At 33.8% G+C, this 27,561-nt stretch overlaps 2 protein-coding genes across 3 annotated transcripts; both read left to right on the forward strand.

Annotated features, from left to right (window-relative positions):
* The first annotated feature begins 3,817 nt into the window (after positions 1-3,817).
* On the forward strand, positions 3,818-5,868 carry LOC110864317 (IRK-interacting protein). 2 transcript variants are annotated; one of them, XM_035974304.1, is made up of 3 exons: positions 3,825-4,165; positions 4,287-4,572; positions 4,633-5,868. In XM_035974304.1, exons 1-3 carry the CDS (start codon positions 4,100-4,102, stop codon positions 5,613-5,615), a joined length of 1,335 nt encoding a protein of 444 aa, XP_035830197.1. In that variant the 5' UTR covers positions 3,825-4,099; the 3' UTR covers positions 5,616-5,868. The 2 variants fall into 2 exon arrangements, with proteins under 2 accessions (XP_021969061.1, XP_035830197.1); XM_022113369.2 differs by having other exon boundaries at positions 3,818-4,165; positions 4,287-5,868.
* An 8,184-nt stretch (positions 5,869-14,052) lies between these two features.
* LOC110864316 (SNARE-interacting protein KEULE) lies at positions 14,053-25,090 on the forward strand. The gene is made up of 19 exons (XM_022113368.2): positions 14,053-14,295; positions 17,000-17,058; positions 17,581-17,662; positions 18,608-18,686; positions 18,816-18,866; positions 18,985-19,081; positions 19,168-19,326; positions 19,435-19,629; positions 20,090-20,173; positions 20,264-20,362; positions 20,435-20,508; positions 21,792-21,888; positions 22,160-22,285; positions 22,422-22,517; positions 23,328-23,447; positions 23,526-23,800; positions 23,915-24,005; positions 24,089-24,178; positions 24,729-25,090. The coding sequence occupies exons 1-19, from the start codon at positions 14,220-14,222 to the stop codon at positions 24,780-24,782; spliced, it is 2,004 nt and encodes a 667-aa protein (XP_021969060.1). The 5' UTR covers positions 14,053-14,219; the 3' UTR covers positions 24,783-25,090.
* Positions 25,091-27,561: the final 2,471 nt, after the last annotated feature.

Raw genomic sequence — 27,561 nt, forward strand, 5'->3', positions numbered from 1 at the left:
CATAAAATTAGTAACCATTTAATCAATTTCGTAAGTTTTACTTTCCCTTCTAGAATCAAATTAGATTTTTGTGATAATTAAAGTTTTGTCAAGAATATAAAAAAATCATTATTTAATATTCAATATATTACATCAAATATTTAGAATTAAACTCTACTTCATTCTAAATAATAGGTATGTTTTTTTACTCTTTATATGCTATGCATATTATCTATGTCACATAGAAAACATCATGTTTTTTAAGATAAGTTTACCATGTCAAATAAGTAATATGCATATTATCTATGTCACATAGAAAACATCATGTATTTTTAGATAAGTTAGATATATGTGTTTTAAAACAAGGTAAACTCTTAACAAACATATTTTTTCCTATTGTAACTAAGATGTAGAGGTCTGGGAAAGGTATCTTCACATTCCGAATGTCAACTTTTTTTTTTTTTTTTAATTTAGATTTACTTAGTTGTCGTATGGTGTCTCATGTCTTTATTTTTATTTTTTCACTTATATATTGTTTCATTGGTTCAATTGTATATGTAAAGTATTACACTATACATAGTATTTTCTCAACTATAGTTCATTGGTTTTAGTGATTCAATTTTTGTCTATTCATTTACATCACTTTTATCTCTCTAGAACCTTTCAAATGGTATGGGACATATTACATTATTAATAGTTTTTATTGGTTTCTTTACTAATTGTGATAAAAGTAATTATTTCGTACAATTCATATTGGTTTATAGCTTTGAATACGAGCATACCTTATATTAATGTTAATGATAGCGAAAGTGAGGAAACTATATTTGGATGGTAGAAAATATAATATTATGCCAACATTAACCCGTCAGAATAATCTATTATCAGATAAAATCAGACACGTTACCTTTGAACAAGAAAATGTCACGATAAATATTAGTAGTGGTACAAAATTTTAAGTTCATATGACAAATTCTAAAACAAATAACAGATCATATTATTATGAATGGCTATACAAACTTCAATATTTATTTCGTATTTGGTCTGCATATTACTCTATATTATATATACTTAGATCATATTATGAACATATTTTTTTTATTTCACATTATAATTATGATTCACCCCGTGTATTACACGGGGTAATAACCTAGTTATATTAATAAAAGAAAATCAATGCACCACTTGAATCCAGATAAAAACAAATAAATAAATTAATTTGATTAAAATAACATAACAATCAATAAATAATAGTATAATATCATATTATCATCATCAATATTACATGCCTTTATTGCATTTACATCCAAACATCTAATCTATAATATAAGACCAATCGCCCAACACTATTCACACAAAATTCCTAATTATTATAGATTATAGATAATAGATAATTATTAGAAAATTTATTGTTTTCGGCCTTTAGATTTATACCAATTTGTAAGACTCGTTCTTAAACTAAAGAAATTGCAAAAACCATCATTTATGTTTGCATGGTGTCAAACTTTTTGTCATTTGCTATAACAGGCTTAATTTTTTAGATTAAGTTTAGCACATGATGAAAGTTATGTCATTTAAAACAAATTGCTAACTAATATATTGGTATATTGTTTCGTATGCTAATCACCTATTAATATTCACATAAAACATCATACCTTGCAGAATGGACAAGCTGGGTCAGAACGGATTGTGTTAAAAAAGTAAAGTTTTATTGGATTTAATATTTCACAGCAGGTACACAATCTATATAATTTCAACCGAACACACATGACACTATTTCCACCCGGCAGATTTAACCACAAACCATTTGAAAGTGGATCTTAATTAGTAATAACCACAAAACTTTATTAGGTCAGGAAGAACCCCAAAATGTTTTAGTGAAAGTTTGATTCTGCTTTTGTGTAGCTATAAAGCTAGAAAAGATATGCAGGTTTAAACCCTAAATGACACACAGTTAAAAAATATAGAGAATAAAACAAATGTGAGGAAAACATATACATGATTCTCAAAGCAGAGTTGAAAGCTGCAAAAGAACTGAAAGGGGGGAAAGATGAATCAGCAAGAGTTTATACTTTATACGACTGACAAATGTGAGGGAGAGATATACCTGATCTTCAAAGCACAATTGAAAGTAGCAAAAGAACTGAAAGGGGGAAACATGAATGAGCGTGGGTTTATACTTTATAGGACTGGAACGTGTTAATAAAACACGTGTGCATACTCTGAGATTAACACGTGGAGGCAGTCGTCATAAAAAAGCTGAGAGCAAAAAGAAAACAGACGGGATTCGAACCTGGATATTAATATTCGCATAGGAAGCCATAAATCACTTTGGCAAAAGACCAGATATGAAATAATAGCGAGGAAAACCTTTTTAAAGCAAACCCGCAAGGGGAAAGCCAAAAAAATAAATAACCAAACCAGCACACGGAGGAGGGCTAGTAAGATAAGGATAATTGTTAGCTAATATATTGCTATACATAAAAAATAATAAGATAATATTAATAAACAAGTCAAGCGGATTTTAAAATTTTATAATCATTCTTAGTTTAAACTCAGAACTAAAAACATCGATTCACTTACACTCTTACTAGAAGCAATTAATCTCTATAATTAGGTTCTTGATCTTTCTGTTTGGCTTCAATCAATATGAAATGGTACTATTTATAGACACATTATCAACTTTGCTTTAAACTCCGAATTTCTTTTAAATTTGTCACTTGTGATACTTGAAGTTGTTACATTCAAACATTAGATGTTTCTAAAGGTTTTGTCTCTGCCATTAAGCCACTAGCTCTAATAATAAATAATATATAAAAAAATTTAAAATCGCATATTATACTGCTTTATCAATTAATACTTTATTTGTAACTTACAAAATAATAAGAAGAAAATGCAACACATGTTTAAGCTGAAGGTGTGAAGATAACACGTCAGCAGGCAACAGATGTATCCACCCTTTTTTTTTTTTTTTTTTGAATTCGCAACTCTTATTTAGAAAAACTAGCATGGTGTGAGAACAAAAACAAACCAAGGATTACCTCTAACCTTAAATCCACCATTAGTTATTTCTATAACTTTTATAGAAATTTTGTAAACGTCATAATTATAGGGGTATTTATTTTTACTGTTTAAAGAGATGTTTGTTGACACACGACATCCTTCTTTAAGATCTTATTACATGAACATAAGCATTTTATAAATTTAACTAAATACAAGAAAAGAAACTAAAATACAACAATTATTCTTATAGTTTATTAAAAGTTACAAACATGATTTCATAATATCAAAAAAAAAAAAAATTAAATTTATCATGGATTTCATTTAAAAAAATACCATAGTGTGTCATGTATTACAATTCTATCACCCAAAGATTTTTTTCCTCACTTATATTATTTCACCCTTCGTAATCTATACGTTAATTTAAAAAGGTTATCTAAACTACACGAGTTCTAAACTAAAGATTTTTTTCCTCCCTTATATTATTTCACCCCTCATATTCTATAAGTTAATTTAAAAAAAGGTTATCTTGTAAATTAGTTTTTAGTTAAATAAATCTTAAATAAACAATAATATAAGATGTTGACCGAACAGATTGATTGACCCTTTAACGTACCATTTAAAAAACAAATCTTCTGACATTTTAATGAAAAACAATATCTATAGTATATTAAAAATATCCCTAGTCAATCATTTAAAAATATGTATCCATTCTTTATTAAATTAAAAAAAAATTAATAAATGAAAAACAAATATCATGTGAGGGAGTTTACGTGTGTGTGTGAAAAGAAGCACCTGTAAGTAACTTTATATAAACGATAGTAAAGACGATACAGAAGATGGAGTAACTAATTGAGTAAATACATATATAGATATAGATGACCATTGCTCACACACCTACACCATATTAATGGACCCCCCCCCCCCCCCCTCCCTCTTCCATCATCAAATAACCGACCCTAATTTCCCCATTACAAATTTTCAATATCATATCATCATTCATCCATCATTTATTCATATTTGTGTGTTGAATTTTGTAATATACATATCACAGTCAGACGGTGGGATATGTATGTATTACATGTGTAAGTAACCACTGATTTCAAATTTTCAATTCATTCACATGATGTCTTCTTCTTCTTTCTCATCAGTTTCTACATTTTTTCCTCCTCATCCACCTTTCACTCCTGTAAGTATTTTTTTCATATGCTTTTCTTGCTTTGAATTTCTTCATTATAAAATTTTCAGTTATCTTTTTAAAAAAAAAAATTGATACACTTGTTCTAAGTTCTTTTTTTTTTTTCCTTCAGATACAAGAAGAAGATGAATCCAACGATCAAAACAGTATGAAGGCAACACCAAGTGACTGTTCAGGATCCACAAAAGAAGAATCATATTACGTTCATCGACCGACACCTCTCCATCAAACCTCGAAGAAAAAAAGATCCGAATCCGAAAGCAAAACCAAAACGGTGTCGTGCAACAAATGCCGACCAAGTGTACGAGAAAAGTTCTCAGTGGTCCCACTCGACACCACCACCGCGGGACGTCACTCCAACGCCAGCCCCAACAACTTATTCAAATCAATTTTCTCATCTCTGGTTAAAAAGAGCCCTAGACCGGGCTCATCGTCCTCCGGAGCCAATAACGTGTTGGCTCCGGAGGACGAATGGAAGGCGGCAGTTGCTGAACTGTCGCATAAACTCATCCAAGCGACAAAAAAACGTGACGAGTCGCTTCAAGAAGCGTCTCGGCTAAAATCTTCAATGTCAGAGCTGGAAAAAAAGCTCAACAAACTCGAAATGTATTGCCACAGCCTAAAATCCGGACTCGATGACTGCGCAAATAAAACGAAAAACGTTAGAAACCACGAAGAACAAGTTAAGTATATCAACCAGGATAAGGTTATCGAGAATTTCCTCGTTACCGTGTCAGAATCACGGTCAACGATGCGGCATCTCAGCCGTTCGTTGACCGTACAGCTCCCACAGATATCAGGTGGGAAGCTGTACGACCGTATCCAATTGCTTCTACAGCCGTATGACATCAAGATTTCGCCCTCAACTAACCCAAGAATAGTTCTTTTGTACCTCGAAGCGCTACTAAACCGAGCGTTTTTCGAGGATTTTGAATCGGCCGGGTTTGTAAAATCCGGGTCAAATCGGATCTTAAACCCGATTCAGAAATGTGAAGAAAATTACAAATGTTTTATGCGGTTAAAGGAGTTAAGTTGGGAAGAGGTTTTAAACAAAGGGACTAAGCAATTTAGTGAGGAGTTTAGCAAGTTTTGTGATAGGAAAATGAGTGAGGTGGTGAGCATGTTGGGGTGGACCCGGGCTTGGCCCGAACCGCTTTTGCAAGCCTTTTTCGGCGCGTCTAAAGCCGTCTGGTTGGTTCACCTATTGGCTAATTCGGTTCATCCAGGGTTACCTATCTTTAGGGTGGATAAAGGGGTTCGGTTTGATTCGATTTATATGGAGGATATGGGCGGGGACAAGGCGAAGAAGTTTGTGTCGCCTACGGTTCGAGTCATGGTCGAACCGGGGTTTTACATATATGGAAATGTGGTCAAGTGCAAAGTCATATGCAGGTACAATAACAACCATGTGAATGTTTACCCAAGTGATAGCCCTTCATGATCAATTTGTTGTATGTTGGAATAGTGATTATGGTTTGCCTTTTGGGGATTATTGGGTCAACTAAAAAGTTTTCTTTTTTGTTTTTTTTTTTTTTAGTTTTTTTATGTTGCATAGTGGAAAGGGGTTGTGTTTCTTGGTTGGATTTTGTCTTGCACATTTGTTCTTGTTGATGATGAGTTTATGTGGCTTTTAGGAGAGAATAAAGTGCTTTAATTTGGAATCCAAATAGGGTGATATGATTGTGGTTTTTCTATTGGACTTTTTGAGAAGTTTGACTTGGTAAATTTCCATTGTCTTTTGTGTTGGCCTGAATTTGTACATTGGTTAAAAAAGATCCTTTTTTTTCTCATCATACAAAATGAAACATAGTGACAAATATTGTACTTGCTTCATTCCAGAATGTTGGTCTTTTTTTTTTTTTAACTTTGAGAATCCATGAACTTAAAAGAAATTATATCAATACCCTCTTAACCAATAGAGTTAAATTCAAACTATGTTAGCTTGAAACTATACCGATACCCCGTTAGCCAATGAAATCAGTTAAATTCAAACGACGTTAGCTTTTCTTTTTCGTATAAATTACATGACTTTGGTATTTAATAATTAAAAATAGACATATGTGTCCATGACATTATATCCTACTGACATCTTTGTGGTGAGATAAGACTTAGGAACCATGAGATCCTAGGTTCGATTCCCAGAAGGGGGGGGGGGTTACCAGACTTATTGGATTTTCTCAAGAATTGGTGCATAACCATTATCTCCTAGTGGGATAGATATGATCGGGTGGTTCTGTTGGTCCACAATGATACTCTAGTGGTCCGTCAGTAATTCAAATTTGTCGTTCATTGAAAAAACAATATGGAATAAGGTTGTTGAGAAATGTGTTTAGTCAAACCTAATAAGCAAAACACTAAACAATAGTATCTATTTTGGATTGAGGTTGCATTTGTAAGTAAAAAGAAAATCATTGGGTACGGTGGGCTTAAAGTTTGAAAGACAAGTTGCCATATACAATAGACAAAATCCTAAATTGGACTCTTGTAAATGTGTGTATTGGATAAAATAGAGTACTTAGAATATCTTCAGCTTCGAAATTTGTCCAACTTTGTACCTTACTTGATTGTATTTTTGTACAAGTTTGTAACACTTTTTGTTTTATTTAGTGGTTTAATAATGATATAAACTTGAATTTAAGCTATCCTTTTTTAAGGTTGCATACACTTTCTATACTTTTACAAAAATATTAATAAGTTTCTCGTGGGGTTTGGTCGATTGCGACGGGTCAAGCTCGTTGGAAACACTCCCACTGGTAAAGGACCCAAAGGCTTTGTTAAAGAACGTGACTTTCGGTTTCAAACTTTATTGTCAACAATTTGGATGTTACGTCTAGCATGTGTGAATCAAATTAAGTATTAATTACGTGCATATGATTGTTGGAGCTTTCTATCTTGACACTAAATGAAAATGTTTGATAATTGGTTAGATATATTTGTATAAGAGTGAAAATTAATGTTATAAAAAATTTGTAATTACTACTAACAAAAATAGTACCAAAGGCCATTTGGTCAAGCGGTGTCCCCATGGCTTTTCTTATGGGAAGTCGCGGGTTGGAGTCTCGCCAAAGCAATTCGCTCTGGGTTGAGCCAAAGGGCTTTCCCGATTGTAGGTTTCCTTATGGGCGAGTGGGTCAGGTCATCACATTTTATTCGTTGGGCAGAAAGGTGATCCATTTGTCAGGGTGATCTCAGATGTCCCAGATTTTTGTTGTAAAGAAAAACTAACAAAAATAGACATGTTGTAAGTTGATATATGGGCTCATTACTGGTATAATGTAGGGTGTAAATCGTGTTGAGTTGAATATAGCTACCAATAGTATAGTATAAATTTTGATTTGGTAAGAAAGTAATAGTTTTTGTTTCTATAAAGTCAAAGATATAAAGATTTATTTGGTTAAATAAAGCCCGGTCAAACTTGGCACAATGAAAAGCACAAACTTTTATTACATTATCCAAGTAGTTTTATATGATAATTAATATAACAAAAATTGTGCATGACAAACAATCAAAGATGATGGAAAACATGTAGTTCATGACATCGTTTATCACGTGTGTGGTGTGGCAAGATATGTACATGTCAATTGTCACAAGTCAAGATAATGGACTGACTATCTTTGTGTTTACATTAGTACTGTTAACACATTTCACGAACTGCATTGGCGGAGGTCTTAGAACTAACAACTATCTTGAGGATTTTCATTAATGAAGTTTGGTCGTTGGTTGTGCCTAGGGGTGTACGGTATTCAAATCAGGCTCAAAGGACTTGAGATTCGATTCAAATATCGCAAAATTGAAATTCGGTTTGAGTTTTCAAATTCGAATTTTGATATTGAATCTCAACTCAGATTTCGAATTTGTGATTCTCATTTTGATTCGAAATTTGAATTAGAATTATGCATATATATATTTTTGAACTCAGTAATTATTTTGGATGTTGTCACTTTAAATGTTGCTTCTTACCACTTTGTTTTAACTTTTTTTTAATCATTTGGCCACTTTAAATCTGTTTTTGGATCTTACAATTGTAATATATTTCATTTGGCATTTTGATGGTTCGTTAGATTTGTAAACTTGTATTTTTTATGTTAGAAAATTCTAGTTTGTAAAATAGAACTTAGATAGATTTTTGAGTAAATGGCAAAAACGTCCATGAGATCTGGGCATGTTTAGCAGTTTCATCCAAAACAATTTTTTGTACCATATTATCCTTCACTTTTGGGATTTTTTTTGTTATTTTCATCCAAATGTCTGATTTGCTTTATTTTTCTATCAGATGTTGAATTCAAATTCGGCGTTAAAACTTCATAATTCTAATAATTCGATTCAATTTATTGAAGTAATAAAACTCGATTATAGTCGAAGAAGATGAATCATGTTATATTTGTTTTTCATATAACTAAAAGTTGTTCCAAAGTTTATTTTACAAACGAGATGATGGGCTTAAGAGGTAAGTAAGTGTGGGCTCTTTGTATGTTTAAGGGTGGGCCGGAGGGGAAGGCAACTCACTTGCTGGCTTGCTGCTGGCCCGTTTAGTGTTTTTTAATAATCACACTATATAATCCTAAAAATCTGATTTTTTTCTTGTGGTGAATTTTAGTATGATTATATATTAATAAACCTTGTTGAGATCTAATATATATAATATTATAAATAACTATATTATATTATACATAAAAGGGTATATTTGACCAAAATTAATTAAAAAATGGTTTAAGCAATTCTTCAGGTGTATTTAATATACATTATTTGAGTTTGTAAACTGTTAAAGTTCTACTTGGTGTTAATTAATTTAAAATAATTAAATTGCTATAAAAATTTTAGTTGGTGTTGATTAATTTAAAATAAAATTTGTAATTTTTTTTTTTGAAATGGTGTTTAAGACTTGGTGATCTAAGGCTTAAAGATTGTATACATTCCAAATATTTGAATTAACACTTAATGATTGAACCTATGTATATGAAGATAACATACTCCAATGTTTTGATATAAGACTTGAGAGTTGACTATGAACTAAATAGTTAACACTTGAAAAGGATATGAAAAAAATTACACGCTATTTTGAAAAGTAAATTATATTTTTTGTTTTTTACAGCCTGTTTGTGTTTAGTTTAAACCTTGTTAATTGAAGACAATCATGTTTGATGATAAAGATTTTCGTTTAGCTTACATAACATAAATTAGGGAAGTAATGACCTTAACTTATGTGGAAGATCCTCCCGTGGTTTCTTTGGTGCAAGAGTGTAATGGAAACATGCCGGTGATGATTCTCGAACAACAAGGATGATTTTGGTGAAGCACATAATGGTGATTCGGTAAAGTCGAGCTTCAACGATGTTAGATCGATCTAGGATTCCATCAATTTACAAGAATGAAGCAAGACGTGGGAGATGAGAAGAGAGAGGTGGCGTGATTGTGAAGGTTGCAAAAAAAGTGATTGGAAGCAATATTGTTCATCGTTGTTTCTTTTTAGTTTATACTTCATTATTGAACTATATTTCGGCCACCATATACATATATTGGATATTATGGTGTAGCATTCTACAAATCGAATTAAGACTTTTCACCTTACTTCACCTATACAATAATCTTTCATTATTCCCCTCATCTTTCATATGTAATCATAAACTTGATCAAAATAATATTCGTTTTTTTTATTTCTTTTATAACACTTATAGTTTCTAAAAGGTTTTATGGTAAAAACAGAATGTTATATGATACAACTTGGATTGATGTCCGAAGCCTATTTCTCACCCTTGTTGATCTCTACCACATATCCTATTGTTGTTCTCAATCATCTCTTCTTTCGCAACCCCTCTACACTGCCTCCTCTTTAAACGTTATCCATCACCTCTTCGCAACCTCTCTACAATGCCTCCTTTTTAGACAAATTCATCAGACGTATATTTCATTTGGGTCTTTGATATGCTAAGATATATGGTGCTTATTTTAGGTTTGAACATACTTTGTGTTATCGAGTTTGGTTCAACCACATTTTTTCATATACACCCACATAAATTGTCAAAACGTGTTACGCTAACATGATTGTTCAAACCGAACATTATAGTTGCAAATGAATCGAACAAACACGAATAAGACCTTGTTTGTGTTCGTTTGTTAACAAATATATATGTTCACGAATTGTTCATGAACGCTTACCGAACGAGATTTTATGTTCGTGTTCGTTTGTTAAGGAAATAAACTTGTTCATGTTCGTTTGTGTTTGTTTGTTAATTTTAGGCAATGAGTGAAAAAGAACGTTGATGAACACAAATGGACACAAACTAATGTTCATGAACACAAATGGAAACAAACATAAACAAACGTTTTTTTTAACAAAATATATAATACATTGACACTTGTTAAATATTTTACTTGTCGGAATTTTGAAGTATTTAAATGAAATATATAAACTAAGAACACTAATGAACTATCGAACACAACCTAATACAAACGAAAACGTTACCAAACGTTTACGAACATAAATGAACGAAGGCAACCTTTGTTCATGTTTGTTCATTTAACTAAACGAACGGAATTTCTTGTTCGTATTTGTTTGTTTAATAAATGAACGAACACAAACGAACTTCCTGCTAAACGGTTCACGAATTGTTCACCGGACGTTTGATTCATTTGTAGCCTACCAAACATGACACGTTCAACCAAACATGTTCTTTAATCGATCAAAATCAAGAGGGGTCTGTACTTTTACTCCTCGAATATTAGCAAAAATAAAAAATAAAAAACTTAAGGCGCTATCTTTCCCATTTCCCAACTAGTTTAATACCCGTCCGTTGGACGGCTTACGCTAACAACGTAACAAACAAAGATAATATATATCGAGGGTGTTCGGGAACGCTTCTCCTTTTCTTCTTTTCCATATCCTTTTTTGAAAAGGTTGCAACCGTCTAACTTTTCCTTTTCTTCTTTTCAAACCACTAAAACTCATTCTCAAAACACATTATCCAAACACTACAAAAAGGAGCTCAAAATAAGCAATCCCAAACACCCATATTAAGTGGACACAAGTCTAAACAACATTATAAACAAAAGCACCATTTTTAATTTATAAAAGGAAAACGAACGTGAATAGTGTACAACCACACAACAATATAAAATAAAAGTGATAGAGAGACAAAACATGAAATGATGTCATTTTAATGCAAAAGTAAACGGTAGGCAACAATGTGGGAAAGTTTTGTAATAGTCAAACATGGTTTACTCCCTCAATTTTTTCGGCTTTTGGATCGTCCTCTTTAACCTCAAAGATGGCCTTTTTTTTGACTTGTTGACTTGATGCATGGTGCCCATTTGTCAAAGTATCAGTACTAATATATGGTAGCAAAGGGGCAACATGTGGCATGGTTTAAATGTTCTTATGTGATAATATATCCCACCGTGCCAAGATAAGTTCACCCTTGGTGAAGCCTTCTCAAAAGCCTTTATGCGAGGGTATTTAAATACATGGCAAATATAGGATGAGTTGTAAAAAGGACAAATGTGCTCCTGAATTTACTCAAATGATTGGTTTTCTAATCTTACCATAACCTAGGTCGTTGAGCAGTGCCAACCCTGCATGGAAATAAAAATGGAATCAGATGTGAATTTAGTGGGTGATTATGATATAAAGTTGAAGAATTTGGAGTTGTAGATTGACTCGCAAGCCGTTTTGGTATTAAGTATACTTTTTTTATTAGTGCAACTTTTATATAAGACTATTAAGTATACGTATAACTTTTAATGTTTTTGTTATTACATTAGAAAACATGTAGATAGAGCGTGTCTTTTAAAAAAGTCATTTACTTTTGAAGGTTTTTGAATTTTCTTAATAAAATGGTTTTTTACTTGCAAATACCACTAACTCAACTAATTTAGGAGAAAGTTGGTGTAGTAGGTATGCTTATAGCAACCTCTAAATAACTAACTCGGTTAATAAGGACCAGTTGAGTAAACATAACTCTACCATCATGTCAGCATTCTTAGTGTTTAGAATCTCGATCATCTTGCATGAAAGGAAAAAAATGGAATGATTAAAAAATTATGCAAAATTATCGATATTGTTGATATCTCAGCCCTGTTACATAAACTTTACCTGTTGCTCATCATGCATTGGGTTTAACCTGTTTACCTTACATGGAAACCAAAAAAAAGTAAAAGAATTGATTACTACTTAATAATATAAATTAAGTAGTAAGTAATAGGGTCATTTACCTAGTCAAGTTTACATGTTGATGTTAACCCTGACTGGTCCATAAAAAACTAATTTTCAACTATGGAACTGTCTTTCTAAAAATAAAATAAACACAAAAATACACATCCTACAAGAAAACAAAATTCATTGTTGATTACATTTAATGAAGTTGGTTAGTAGAATATTTAATAAAATAAATTACCTTGGCAAGTTAGTTTGTGGTTTCATTCAGATCTACTTTTGCTCCATGTAAATGTATCAATTTCCACTTATCCTTTGCTACTTATGTTCCATGTCACTCGGATGAGATGACAAAAAAAGCATAACTATATTACAACAATGAAACATGTACGTCTCCATCTCTACTGTTTAGTTTATCTTACCTTGGCTTTCGTAATCGTCAACTTCGAAAATGTACTTCATTTCTATAAGTTGAAGTGCTCCGCAAGTTCTGTTGAGAAAAAAATATTTTTTTTAAGACACTATTCGTGTATTATATAGATATGCTAAAGGGCAGTTGCAACCCCAACTTCCCTCGTTGGCCCACTTTGTTCCTGCTAGTGTTAGTCTGAAACTTATGAAAAGAAATATAAATATTCAGCATGTCTAAACTTTTACCCGTAGTGTTAAAAGTAAAACAAACATTTTCCAGTATTGTTAAAGTAGAACAAACCTTTTGTTCTTTCTTGACCGGGATGATGTGTTGGTCCTGCTTGGCTACAAAAGCTTTTTTAGAAAGCTAAAATGTGATACATCAAGTGGAGGGGTTTCAGTTATATAATAAAATCAACAAAATAAAAATACACTCATACATGCATGCAACTCTAAAATCGTATAATTTGATGCATTGGTATTGTAAAATTACATAAAAAAAGGTCACCTCTTCACTAATCTCTCTCAAACTGAGATTTGTAGGGCTGAAACATTGGCCGTAATAAAGGATCTCAACACTTGGGACTGTTTCTCTGATCGGACTAACTATAAGCCAGTCTTGCTTGGCTTCAGAATCATTGTTAGAAAGCGGAAATGAAAAGTTTCTTAAGTTGCTAATACAATATATATATAATATGTATTTTGTCACTTTTGGATCATACACTTAAATTCAGCACCATGTAGAAAATCAGAGTTACCTTGCATGCAAACTCTGCTGTTGAAAATAGGTACTGCATAGCACGAAATATGTCTTGTGAGAAATCTGCAGTGTTTGTCTGGGTTATGGGACCAACAAAATGAAATACGTTTTCATGCTCCCTACATATTTTATACACATTATGCTTGGAAGTTACGTAGACCGCTATCCCCACTACTTGCTAAAAAGTTGGGCTAACCACCCATTAGGAGATAACCACCAAAGTTGTGGAGATAATGGGTAGGAAAATGTGGAGCTAACCACCCATTAAGGAAACCGCTAATAACCGCTCTGAACCGCCACAATAGCGGTTAATTTTGTGAGTTTAAGTGGCTGAGATTTAATCTCAGCATGATCCGACGGTGGAGATTGATTTCAAAGGTAACTTCCACTTAATGGGTTCCATATATATATAATTGCACAAAAAAGAAAAGGGCATATTGGTCTTTTCCACAGCAACTGATAACGGCGTCAAGTTACCATTTCCCACCCGACCCGAATAACTGTTTTTCTACTGTTCTACATCGTCAGAGAAGATTCAAGTACGGGTCATTTAACGTCGGATTATACCAAGTCAACCCATTTTCACTCCACATTTCATCTCTCCCCTCTCTCTCTCTCTCTCTCTAGAACTGATTCCTCCGATCTGTGGTTTCCGTCGAACTTTCAGGCACTTCTTCGATCGATTCACGCACCGATTTTGCAGGATTTAGCTATTCAATTCAACGATGTCGATGTCGGATTCGGATACGTCTTCTCAAGGAGGAAGCGAATACAAAAACTTCCGGCAAATTACTCGTGATCGTGAGTTCGTTTTCCTGTTTCTATAATATATGCGTGTGTGTGTGTGTGTGTGTATCGAGTTAGGTTTTGTTTGTGATCCGGTTGATTGAGTTGTGATAGAGATGTAGTGTATGTGTTTTTAGTCTGAATTGATTAGGTATTGAACTTATGAAGCTGCGTTTTGAGTTTGATTTCACCTGATGTGTGAGTTGTTCTAGATTTGGCTTGTTAATTGCAGATAAATAGTTTAAGTCACTATGCTACTAGACATTAATAATTGTTCATTGTAGGAATTATTATACAACATATACTTTATGAGACTGTTATTTGTGGTTTTGATAAGCTTAAGTTAGTAGTAAGTAGTACTAGTGAAGATGTAGTGTTTGATTTGTGTTTAGACTGGTGTATGAGATTTAATAAGGTAGTAATCTTTGGTTTATTGATTATTATGGTTATCTAAGATGCTTATAGGGCTTCAAATAGAGTAGATTGCTCATACAGAATTGCAGATGTTAGCTCTGCCGTATCTATACGGGGCGGGGCTTATGCTCAATGCATGAATTTGAATATAAAACAAGGGAATTATGTTAACTTGAATGCGTGAATCACTTCAAGTTGAGTTAAAGTATGATAATAAGTATTAGAATTATATTTCACTAGACGTATCAAATTTAGAGTGAGAATACTAGAAGAAGTCACTAAGAACTTAAGAAGGTATCGAGGTAATACTCATTGCATGAGTTGTTTTGCAAAGCACCGTTTAAACAACAATCATCTTATATATCATAGTTAATGATTATAAGAAGGAATGCCGATTAGAGGATGATAGATTGTAGTTGAGTTATTTGAAGGATAATGAGAAGTTACACAAGAAGGCCACGATGCTGTTTAGAAAGGTAAAGCTCGCTTTCTCAACCGGAAAACTAAGAAAGTTGAAGAACTTACTTAGATTTAGGTGAAGGAAGTTTGCTTTAATGATATTAATAGGAAAACTTATTATGTATTTCTTATGATCTCGGTTTTTAATTTGTCTTGTCAAACAACTAAATTTATTGAAGTTGAATTGGAAAAGGCATGAAAAGACTATTCGACACATATGAGTAGTAGCAAATGAGCTTGAGCTTTGAGATGTTTGGAAGATCAAACAGGAACAGGCTAGTTAGGAGTTTTTGCTACGATGTAACAATCTTCTGTATTGAGCGCCACACGTGCATATCACAGTCTTTTAAACATTGCTAATTTTATCAATTTTTTACTTTTAGCAATGTTGAAGCTCTATTCTCTCTGTTAAGAGACGTTTTATATATGTGATGCATTTTAGTTCATTTGGTTGATATCTATATGGCTATATGCATACATGGAGGATTGTTGACAAAGTCACTCCCTAGAGCAAAACATCTTAGCCACTACCTACAGACATTATGTTACAAAATTGTAGCTTGGCTAACCAGAATCATTGCAGTTTGTGTTGCACACAGTAAACTTACATTATGGGTGCGTAGCCTTTATTTACAAGAAAATCTTTGACTAGAGAAACCTATGTTTGTTTTTAAACTACGACTAAGGCCAACTGTGAAATGAAACAAGGATGTCATATTTGTAGCTATGGAAAAATATGCCATAAGTTATCTGAATTAAATTATAATCCGTGTAGCCAACTATAAATATTCCAGCAGAAAGATTATTTCGCTACTGGTAGCTCAATGAAATGATATAAAATAAAAGAGCTAATTACTTTAAGAAGTGTAAAAGGATCAGTAGTTAGGGTGGAGGGTATACATATCCTCCATACCTTTATCATTTCTCGTCTCCACATCAGCGCCGCATCAGATTTCACAAAATTCATACTTTTCTTACCACAAGTGTCGGTATATATGCCAATTCGCTAACTTACTACAACCATTTGTATATAATTGATGGCCCACATGAAGAGAGAGATAGAGAAGTGAAGAGAGAGAGATGGCCCACCATGAAGAGAGAGAGAGAGAGAGAGCAGTATGATCAGCAAACTCTACATCCCTCTTGCCAATTTGTTGTGGTACACTGGTACCAAACAACAGGGGACGGTGTTACCCATTTTACCACCTTGCCACATAGGAATATAATATAGGATCATTTTGGTACCAATATGAGTTTGCTGCTTCCACACCAGGCAGCCTTTTGAAGGTTTATGTTACATTGTTACATATCCAAGAAAAGCACTTCTAGGATCCCACCCTCTCATGAACAACTACATATGCATTTCTTATCACTCTTTATGTATGTTTAGGTTCTAAATGTTGTATACCTCTGTCCTCTGCTTCATTCAAGTTGTAAATAGAGAAAGCTATAACTACTTTCTGAACAATGTCTGCATCTGCATGCTATTTTCTCATCAATGTAAGATTGCACTCGTGTGTTCTGGAACTGGGGTAATACAGAATGATAACGCACCAATTGAATCCTTATGCTCTAGTAAAAAAATAAGGAACATGGCATCAATGTTGTTGATATGATGGATTTTGGGATTTTAGCTTAGTAAATTTAATCAACAAACATTGAAATTGTCAAGGATTTAATTCATATATGATATATGTCACTTATCATTAGTTGGTTTTGAATATACTTAATGACCAGATTCACTAGCTTTGTTTGCTATCAAAGGCAACAATTTGTTTTTATATGGTTGTGTAGATCTGATTTCAAGACTATGACAGTTGATTGAGTAATTATTTACTGCATGCAGGATTATTGTATGAAATGCTTAGGTCGGCCAAAAGACAGGATTCAAAGTCAAATTGGAAGGTATGTAGCCTTGTAGTTATGATGTCATTAATCTGAAAGTTTTTTTTTTTTTTTTTTTTTTTTTGAACGGCCAACAAATCAATCCTGAGCACTCTCGGGGCACTCACTGGACAAACGGACTACTCCGAGAGTAACCCGAGTGGTCCACCACCAATTCCGGGGAAAACCCGGTAACCTACCCGCCCGTAGGCACGACGGTAAATTACCGGTAAAACCCGTTTGGCTCAAGGATCGAACCCAGGTTTCCCTGGGTCTCCTATCACTGCCCACCAGTGCCTCACTCCTTTTTTTGCACCAAATGAGAATTGAACTTGAGTCTTCAAAGAAGAACTCAAGTCCTCCTACCACTTGAGCTAGAGGTCATTGGCAATCTGAAAGTTAATGCCTTATTTATAGTTTAATTTGGTACTTTGAACATGCAATGTTCATTTCTTGTTGAATCAATGGCTTTTTATCTTGTAACAAATCTGCTCCTATATTTGTTTTCTTCAAAGTTGCAGTCCCTGACACTCTTTTGATTAGGTATTGATCATGGATAAAGTGACTGTCAAAGTTATGTCATGCGCATGCAAAATGGCAGACATCACAGATGAGGGAGTTTCATGTAAGGCGTGTCTCAGAAAGTTTGAATTCTTGTTTTTTACATCTTCACTATAAATTATTTACGATTTTACGTTCACACAGTCCTTTTAATGCTTGCCACCACTTCATTGCCCATCCTTTTATTTGGTTTTAGCATAATCGCTAATATTTATGTCCTTTAATCATCCCAAAAGCTGAAACATATCTGCTTTTGTAAATTAAAAAAAAACAAAAAAACCTTGTTTATCATGTAAATAGAACCAGAAATTTAATTCCCTAACCATCTCTATCGATAAGACAAAGCAAATACAACACTATAAATTAAGGCTAGCAATTCCTGACCTGGTTATGACACGATTAAACATGCTTAATAAGTACACTATGTAATTTTTTAGATTTTTTAATTAATTAAAATTTGGAGGCTAAGCTCCACCATTTCTCCTTCTTGGTACATAAAAGATATAAAAAAGAGTAAAGTGACCAAAATTTTGGATTTGGTCCCTAGGTTTCCAAAGTACACGGATGGTCCCTGTGGTTTACACTTTGTAACGCATTTAGTCCCCAACTTTTGCCAAAAGTACATGGATGGTCCTTGTGGTTTGCATTTTGTAACGCATTTAGTCCCTAGCGTGGGCCTGGTGTAACCTTTAGATTTGTTAGCAGGGGACTAAATGCGTTACAAAGTGCAAACCACAGGGACCATGCGTGTACTTTTGAAAAGATTGGGATCAAATCCAAAATTTTGGTTAACCATAGGGACCATCCGTGTACTCTTTACTCTATAAAAAGTTATAGACATGAGATATCCAGTAATTAAACGAGTCATTTTCTGTTTGATACTTGTGTTAATCGTGCCGTCTCTTACCTGTTTAACACGGGTAGACCTGTTTTGCCTGTCTATAATTGCCCATCGTTCTTGACTGTGGTTAATTCATAATAAGTAATGATTGGTGTTTCGTTTCTGTAGTGGTGGAAGATATAAATAAAAGAAGACAGCCATTGCCCACTATGGATGCGGTGTACTACATCCAGCCAACAAAAGAGAAGTATTTAAAATCTTTCACTCAATTCTTTTACCATGTTTCCCTTTCTTTTCTTACTCTTTAACAAACAACATATACTTTTAAGTTTTAAGTTTAACATTTGTAATACGTAACTTGTATATTGAAATGCAGTGTCCGCATACTGCTCTCTGACATGGCTGGAAGAACACCTCTTTATAGAGAGTACGTGAAAAATCATAGGCCTTCATTCCAGTTTCCTTTTTGTATCGCATCATGTAAACATGGTATTTACTATTTAGATCTTACGGTTCCTTAACATTTGTTTTTTTTCTCCTTTCAGTGCCTACGTCTTCTTCAGCTCCTCTGTCCCAAAAGAATTGGTTAATTACATAAAAAAAGAGCAAAGTTTAAAATCTCGTTTACGTGCTATGAAAGAGGTATAAGCTCATTTTTAATCTTTGTTATTGTATATATAATTATATTTTGTAGTTCCTTAATATTTACTATGGGCGGCAATTTGCAGATGAACTTGGAGTATTTCGCCATTGATAGCCAGTGTTTTATAACTGATAACACAATGGCTTTGGAAGAACTGTATGGGAATGAGGAAATGACCCGTAAAGGAGACGAATGCTTAAACATGATGGCCAACCGTATAGCAACCGTTTTTGTTTCATTATTGGTATGCACTTTTTCCCCTCTTAATTTTATCAAGAGTAAGAGTATCAAATAGGAGATGTGATTATGTGAATCTTATTTCTTTATCTAATTTTGTATAAACACTTCTCAGGAGTTTCCGTTTGTACGTTACCGTGCTGCCAAATCTCTTGATCCCACCACAATGACCACAATACGTGATTTGATCCCTACGAAGCTCGCTGCAGCTGTTTGGAATTGTCTTATGAAGTATAAATCTCTGAAAAACTTCAACTTTCCTCAGACGGAAACATGCGAACTGCTCATTCTGGATAGATCAATAGACCAGGTCTGTATTGTTAATGCATATTTGTGTGTCCTTTACTGTGCAAATAGGCTAGATAGAGTGTGTGTCGTATATGTAAATGTTTGATAGATGTAAGTGTAACACTTGGTTTTAGTCAACGCAAGAGTGATGCATTTGACTTGTACTCATACGTTAACATGTTAGAACGTATGAGTCATGCGTTGATAGTTGTAAGTTTTAGAAGTTGGAGATCGAACACACTTGTTTTCTCCCTGAGCTTGAACGATGTAAACTCTTTCGGTATGAATAAAACGTGATGACTAAATGTTATGCTACCGAAATTTCTACCGATTTTGTTTAGTATACAAAAATTTCCGTCTCGAACATAATTAAACACTAATCCGTAGGATTTCGATCCATTCCACGTAATTTCATCTATCTTACTTCATAGGTTATAATTTTCTTATTGCAATGTATCGTTATTAATTTTATCTTCTCGTAGATTGCGCCGATCATTCACGAATGGACATACGACGCCATGTGCCATGATTTACTTAACATGGATGGAAATAAATACGTTCACGAGGTTAGTGTTAGTCTCTGTTCTGGCTACGAACTGTTCATCAAAGTTTCATCTTCTTTTTGCTATTATATATCAAGTAACTATACTACTTAGGTTGCAAGCAAAACAGGTGGCCTTCCTGAAAAGAAAGAGGTTCTTCTAGAAGATCATGATCCCGTATGGCTAGAGCTCCGTCATTCACATATAGCCGATGTATGTCTTGTTGTTTCTTATAAGTTCTGAGCAGATGCTTGCAAATGGTTTATGATAATTGTTCTTTGTCAGGCTAGTGAACGCTTGCATGACAAGATGACGAGCTTTGTGTCAAAAAATAAAGCTGCACAAATGCATGGTTCAAGGTATGTTTAATATGGTTTGATAAAAATTCCAAATTTTTTGGTTATCTGTGGAATTACAGAGTCTAATTTCTCTTTTGGTTGACCTGAAGATCAAATTACAATCTTACATTCATATTTATAGGCTATAGCCCAAAGTTAGCCTACTGACCTTTATTCTTGGAACCAAAAATAAATCTAGCTACCTTAGAAGCTCTTGAATATGTATCTGCTAATCTAATCGCATACCCACCAGTTACTTAAGTTAAGAGTAGGATCTCCATTGGGAATCTAATCGCATACCCACCAGTTACTTAAGAGTAGGATATCCATTGGGAATCTGGATGCAGCTGGATTTGTTATCCAGCTGTGTAACTTGATTCAGCAATTACTATGATTTTCTACAAAATACACAAGATGACCTATTATATTAAGGCATGCAGTATACCATGAAATGTTGATGGGCATAGTTGTCAATAGCGCTCGTGGCACCTGCTATAGAGAATAGTGCAGTGTATAGGTGAAGGGTCGCTACAGACCCTGTAGTGATAAATAGCGGATCTGATTAGTGATAGCCTATTTTAGTTATTTTAGCACTTCTATTATTTTATATATCATATTGTTGTGTTGAGTATAGTTTTTATCTTTTTTTAATTTTTCTACCCCTCTATCGCTAACATGAAATAGCGGGCACTTCTTTCGTCGCTATCGCTACAGCATACAGGTAGCATGTCCTTATGGTCCGCTATTCGCTCTTGACAACTATGGTTGATGGGAAATAAGTGTTGCATAGTTGGCAATTTGGGACTAGTGATATGACTAAAGAGTGGAATTTTTAGGTTTCTTATATTTAAATAATCACATTAAAGCCTGTAATATTTACTAGATTAAAGGTTTCTATATTTTTTTACCACCAAACTGTTGCGGCTAGCATTTGATGATTCAGTCGCTTGCTGCAAAGTAAAGGCCTCAGTACAGATGTGTATGGCTTACAAGCTCCTATTCTTTGCACACTAAATCTCACATACAAATGTCGAATCTTGACTCTTGTGAGGAAGTGAGTTTATATTTAGATTATTATATGACAGTTACTACCATTACATGTTGACTGCAGCTTACTTCAGTATATTAGATATTCACTTGCATTATAAATGTAAGAAAGACCCATATTAACCTTGTTTTGATCAATGGCCTTAATGATGGTCTTCAAAAGCCTTCATTAGTCCTGCTACATCCTTTAAGTTACTATTTTCAGTTACAAGTTGATTACAAATCTTTTTTTTTTTTTTTTTTTTTTTTTTGCGTAGAGGTGGTGGCGAGTTGTCTACTCGAGACTTGCAAAAGATGGTCCAAGCATTGCCACAATATAGTGAACAAATCGACAAATTATCCCTTCATGTTGATGTAAGTTCACCGAACATATCGCTTTTCCAGTTACCAATATGGCTTCCGAAACTTTCTTTTTCACTTAACATATCTGTAAATGGTACCGTCTACTTGTGGCAGAAATTGATTCAATATACTATACATTCATGTTTACTCATGTTTCAGTTTTATAACTATATCCTGATTCAAAACTTCCTTGCTTGTATTTTGGAAGTGTCCCACACGATTCATAGGAGAAAGAAATTATCTAGTGTAACTGGTATAATTGTGTGTAATATGATTGCTATAGATTGCTGCAAAGATTAATAGCATTATAAGGGAGTCGGGGCTTAAAGAAGTGGGACAACTAGAACAAGACCTTGTATTTGGAGATGCGGGGACGAAAGAGGTCATCAATTTCCTTAGAATGAAACCGGTGAGTTATAAATGTTATCTAGTTTAACCAGAACCACAAACATCATCAACGGTCTATGCACACATGTATGTTCATATATGAAAACACATTGTCATTCGGCATTCCTATGTTTCTGAGGAGCTACCTCTTCATGCAGGACGCCCCTCGTGAAAGTAAATTGCGGTTATTAATGATCTATGCAGCAACTCATCCAGATAAATATGATAGCGACAAACTTACAAAGTTAATGGAGGTTATCCTCTTTCCATTCTATGTTGTCTTTTGTTCATACTTAAGGGGTGCAAACGAGCCAAGCCGAGCCCGAGCCCGATTAGCTTATGAGAGCTCGAGCTTGGCTCGTGTTAGTTTCTCAAGCTCGAGCTCCGCTCGTTTATTATCTATTAGTTCATCATCATCATCATTAGTAAATCCCACCAATAGGAAAGCTAAGGTAGGGTCTAAGGAGGGTAAGATGTAGACAGCCTTACCTCTACCCTGTAGGAATAGAGAGGCTGCTTCCAGTGAGACCCCCGGCTCGTTTAGTTATATTTAATATATATTTAATTAATATATAAAATACAATTAATATAAATAATAGACTCGTTTAGGCTCGCGAGCTCGATAAGTGAAGCTCGGGCTCGTTAACTAAACAAGCTTATTTTTAGGTTTGGGCTCGACTCGTAAACACGTTTAAATAAGCTCGGCTTGGCTCGTTTACTAAACAACTTTAAATAAGGGGTAAATGTTACTAAATATTAATATAAACTAATATTACACTAAGGCTCGACGAGCCTGACGAGCTTCACATGCCAGGCTCGAGCTCAGGCTCGATAAATAAACGAGCTTTATTTTAGGCTCAAGCTAGGCTCGGGCTCGATAAGGCTCGGCTTGGCTCGTTTCGAGCTTTTTCCCGAGCTGATTTTGAGTAGCTCGCGAGTCGCGAACCCTTAGCTCGTTTGCACCCCTACTTATGATGGAACACAAATTTACCTGTAATTGTGAAAATTATAGAAACTGTGTTCATGGAATATGGAAAAATCATTTTTTCGTATATGTTTTGCAGTTAGCAAGACTCCCCCCTGATGATATGAACGCTGTATATAACATGAGATTTTTGGAGGGATCATCAGATTCTAAAAAGAGTTCGATTGGTGGTTTTTCGTTAAAATTCGATGTTGTCAAGGTATATGCATGGTTGTGTTATAAGTAGGCAGTAGGCTTCCAGTTCATATCTGAATGCCATTTCTTGTTATTAATTCAGAAGCGGCACGGGTTGAGAAAAGACCGTGTTGGTGAAGAATCAACTTGGCAGTTGTCACGGTTTTATCCTATGATCGAGGAACTAATCGAAAAGCTTAGCAAAAACGAACTACCAAAAAACGATTACCCTTGTATGAATGATCCAAGTCCCACTTTTCACGGGAGATCACAGTCCGAGTCAACAAAAATGGTTGACCCTCCACCCGTTCATTCAATGAGATCCAGACGTGCAGCAACATGGGCCCGGCCTCGAGATTCCGACGACGGGTATTCAAGGTCTGTCATATTTGTTGTCACTTTATCAGAATTGCTTATCTCTATTGAAGATATGCTTCAATGAAAGTAAAAAAAAAAAAAAAAAATTAACCCTTTTTTTCTCATTTGTTGCAGTGACTCCGTTTTGAGGCATGCATCCAGTGATTTTAAAAAAATGGGTCGACGTATTTTTGTTTTTATCGTTGGTGGAGCAACAAGATCAGAGGCAAGTATTTCCTGTTTTTCTAAAACTTATTCGTCTTTACGTCAAACATAAGAAACCTTACATTACATCCCTATTGCTTTCAGCTGCGGGTTTGTCACAAGTTGACGAATAAACTGAAGAGAGAAGTTGTTTTAGGTTCTTCTAGTCTTGACGATCCTCCACAGTTCATCACGGTCAGTAACTTCGGTACCTTTTAATGTAAACTAGTTTTTTTGTCGTCGCGCGTTGTGGCGAAACCGAGCAAATGATAATGTAAAAAAACGTGATTTGAAAATAAAGCATGTTGTTTAGAAAGCCAAACCATTAGAACGGTTTAGTTTATCATCGTACTGTTTTATGATACCAAATAAATACTTTATTATAGGTACATTTTCGTTTTTAACAAAACTTATAACGAAATGTCCGGGAAAAAATCAAGAATAACTACATACTTAAGTTTTTAGAAAAAGTTATAAACGTAAATTATTAAAGAAGTATCAAATTAATCGATTATATATGTTCTAAAGAAAGAAAAGAGAATTATTAAAAAAATGGTATATAGAGGTATAAAAAATATATGGTTTTAAAAAAGGAAAAGTTAAAAATATGTTATTAAAATAAAAAATAAAAAAAGCTATATATTATTATAAAATTAAAATTACTATTCATCGTCCTTCAATAACAATATATATATAATATATATAATTTTATGTTTGCTGATACATGTTTTACATGAATTTGCAGAAACTTAAGCTGCTGACTGCAAATGAACTCTCATTGGACGATCTTGAAATTTAGGGAGGCGTTTGTGGTTGTTGCATTGGGTGTGTAATCCGAGTCTCTATCAGTCTATCTCCATTATTTCTTACTATATCCGACAACTGATGTAATATTTATCCCAAACGTCTTGTTCCCGTCGAGACACATAAACTTGAGGTTTGTGTTTTAAAACTGTCTCCTCGGCGTTTAACAGGTGTGTAGTTTGAAAGATTATTCGATGTGAATAATTGGTTACCAGAACTAGTATATGTATCGTGAATATTCAACCCATTCCGTTTGTCACTTGCCTAAAAGAAACTCAGCTTGTTATCATTTTGAGAACACAATTATGTAACCGATGTTATTACAATTTTGCTTCACTATATCTACTTAATAGGTGGCTAACGAAGGGTAAAAAAAAAAAAAACGTTGCACATGCTATAATAATTTTCGTGATGATGGATATGAGGATATCATATCCCATACGGTCCATACAATCTCCTAATCACTATCATGATTGATACGCCGGCCATAGAGCAACATCACAACCGGCCAATAGTACATGCCAGCTACGGTCTACGAGCCCACAATTCGTACGGTCATCATTAAGCAAGATCTTACACACGATACTCCAGTTAATGTAGCCAACAACGTCGTCCGCCAATGGTGTTAATACAACATTAACTCGTCATGTACGGCGAGTGAAGGTGTAACTAAAATATATTTTATAAAAATGATATTAGCAAAAAGAAAACGAGTCCTAAAAGCATGAAAATAGAGCATCAAATGAGGAGACAAAATTAGCTGGCTAGGTTGGAATAAAATAGCAATGAAAGTAAAACACAAGGTAAGAAAAAAGGAAATACAAAGTACCTTGGAGCATTATTTTGATTCCAAATACATCACATTTCACGCTTTTATTATTGGTGGTGGCCCATTCTTTCATTCCGTACAATTTTTATGGACCAGTTTTACGTAAAGCTCGACTACTCAACCGTTCTTGCTTTGTTTCCTTTCTTTTTGTATTTCCCATTTCCTATTTTCAAATTTTAAATTTCTTTTTTTTATAGATAGTACAACTTCGTGGGTAATTAATGTTATTGGGGTGTGGGGCCAATATCAAACGTGAACCATGGGTTGTAATACTGACATCAAATAAATCTTTCGACCCATAGGTTTCGGCAAATTAAGGTTGAGTACATTGACCATACGATGGTTTCATACATTTGCTATGTGATATAAGTAATACCCTTTTGTTGAAAAATCATTTCGTGATTTACATATACACACACTAGGTTAAAAACCAGTGTATTACACGGATTGAATCAATAAAATATTAAAAAGTTATTAATAAGCGGAAAAAATAAAGAAAATAGCTGAGAAAAAAAAATAAATAAATAAAAGAGATGCAGAAAATTATGAATTAATATTATTATTTAATATGGGAAACAAGCGAAAAAATATGATTTAATATTATTGTTTTAAAGGAGAGAGGCGAGAGAATTAAATTTAGATGTATTCATTAAAAAATTATACGTGTAAGTTTATCATTTACACACATGTAAAAATTTGTTAATAGTTATTTAAAATGTAGAGATGAATTATATAGAGGGTATATTTTTTTCAGGGCCGTCTCCGAAAAAGATAACAAACTTTTGGGCCCCGTGCGAAACAAAAACTTTGGGCCCATTTCCTATAATATAAACTCATTAATCATATATAAAAAAAAACCACAATACGATGATAATTATTGTAAAATAAACAAAACAAAAGTAGTATAGCAAAATGAACAGAATTAGTTACTTAAGCGAATCATGAGCCTTTTTTAGCATTTTGAAAGTAAAGTTCTAAATCAAGTATTTATAATTCATGCCATTTCTTATCTATATTTCAATGTACCATAATTATCCATGTTCATAGAGTGAATGCTAGCATCGATTAAAAACAATAAATCCTAGTTTTATGTTACAAATAAATTAATACACATAACATTAGTTTCAACACTCTCCGGATAAGCAAAAATAACTAACACTTGAATCCTTTACGCAAAAAGAACTGTAATACGTGTAAACATATCCAAACTAATTTGGCAACACGAATCTTTTCATACAAAAAAAAAGATAAATCGAGCAAGATATTGAGTTCTTCTAAGTTTATATTGTAGATGGTTAAATAAGAAATTAGAAACCTACAAATTTAAACAAGAAAACATGTAAAGTTTATTATGTAAATGGTTAAATAAGAAGGAAAAAATTGAAGAAGTTTACAAATTTATTGAGGCCCAAATTTAAATGTGGCTATATGGGGCCTTTCCCCTTATAATCAGCCCTTGAGGCCTAAGAAAAACATATAAAATTAGATATAGAAAATAAGAGTACAAAAGTGACAAGCGTGGGATTCGAACCCGGGATTGCCGATTCAATAGAAAGTAGCCGCATCCACTAAACCACATGGTGAATTTGTTTATACTTTCTACACTAATTATATATATATTTATATATTTTAAACAATTTTGGGCCTCTAGATATTTTGGGCCCTGTGCGGTGGCACCTCCCGCACAGGCCCAAAACCGGCCCTGATTTTTTTAGTGTTGTCTTTTTTATAATAGCTAGTGACATTACCATGCTCCGCAACAGGTTGGCTGAGACTTTGGTCGTTATTGTTCCGGTTCGTTATGGTACCATCACTCGCTATAGGTTCCAAAAAATAAAGTCGTAGTATACTCAAAAGAATTTTGAAATGTGTTTTACATCGATTGAAAAATATAAAAACAAATACCACTTCCGCTAAAACTGTCACACCCTGTATTTCCCGGTGG

This window comes from Helianthus annuus, chromosome 6 (assembly GCF_002127325.2).
Source record: "Helianthus annuus cultivar XRQ/B chromosome 6, HanXRQr2.0-SUNRISE, whole genome shotgun sequence".
Lineage (NCBI taxonomy): Eukaryota > Viridiplantae > Streptophyta > Magnoliopsida > Asterales > Asteraceae > Helianthus > Helianthus annuus.

Bases quoted from the DNA above. Each gene is read 5' to 3' on its own strand.
- LOC110864317 (XM_022113369.2), top strand. From the start codon at position 4,100: ATGATGTCTTCTTCTTCTTTCTCATCAGTTTCTACATTTTTTCCTCCT. The intron at 4,166-4,286 runs GTAAGTATTTTT...TTTTTCCTTCAG, and splicing joins CTCATCCACCTTTCACTCCT to ATACAAGAAGAAGATGAATC.
- LOC110864316 (XM_022113368.2), top strand. From the start codon at position 14,220: ATGTCGATGTCGGATTCGGATACGTCTTCTCAAGGAGGAAGCGAATAC. The intron at 20,509-21,791 runs GTATGTTTAATA...TTTTTTGCGTAG, and splicing joins GCACAAATGCATGGTTCAAG to AGGTGGTGGCGAGTTGTCTA. The intron at 21,889-22,159 runs GTAAGTTCACCG...TGATTGCTATAG, and splicing joins AATTATCCCTTCATGTTGAT to ATTGCTGCAAAGATTAATAG.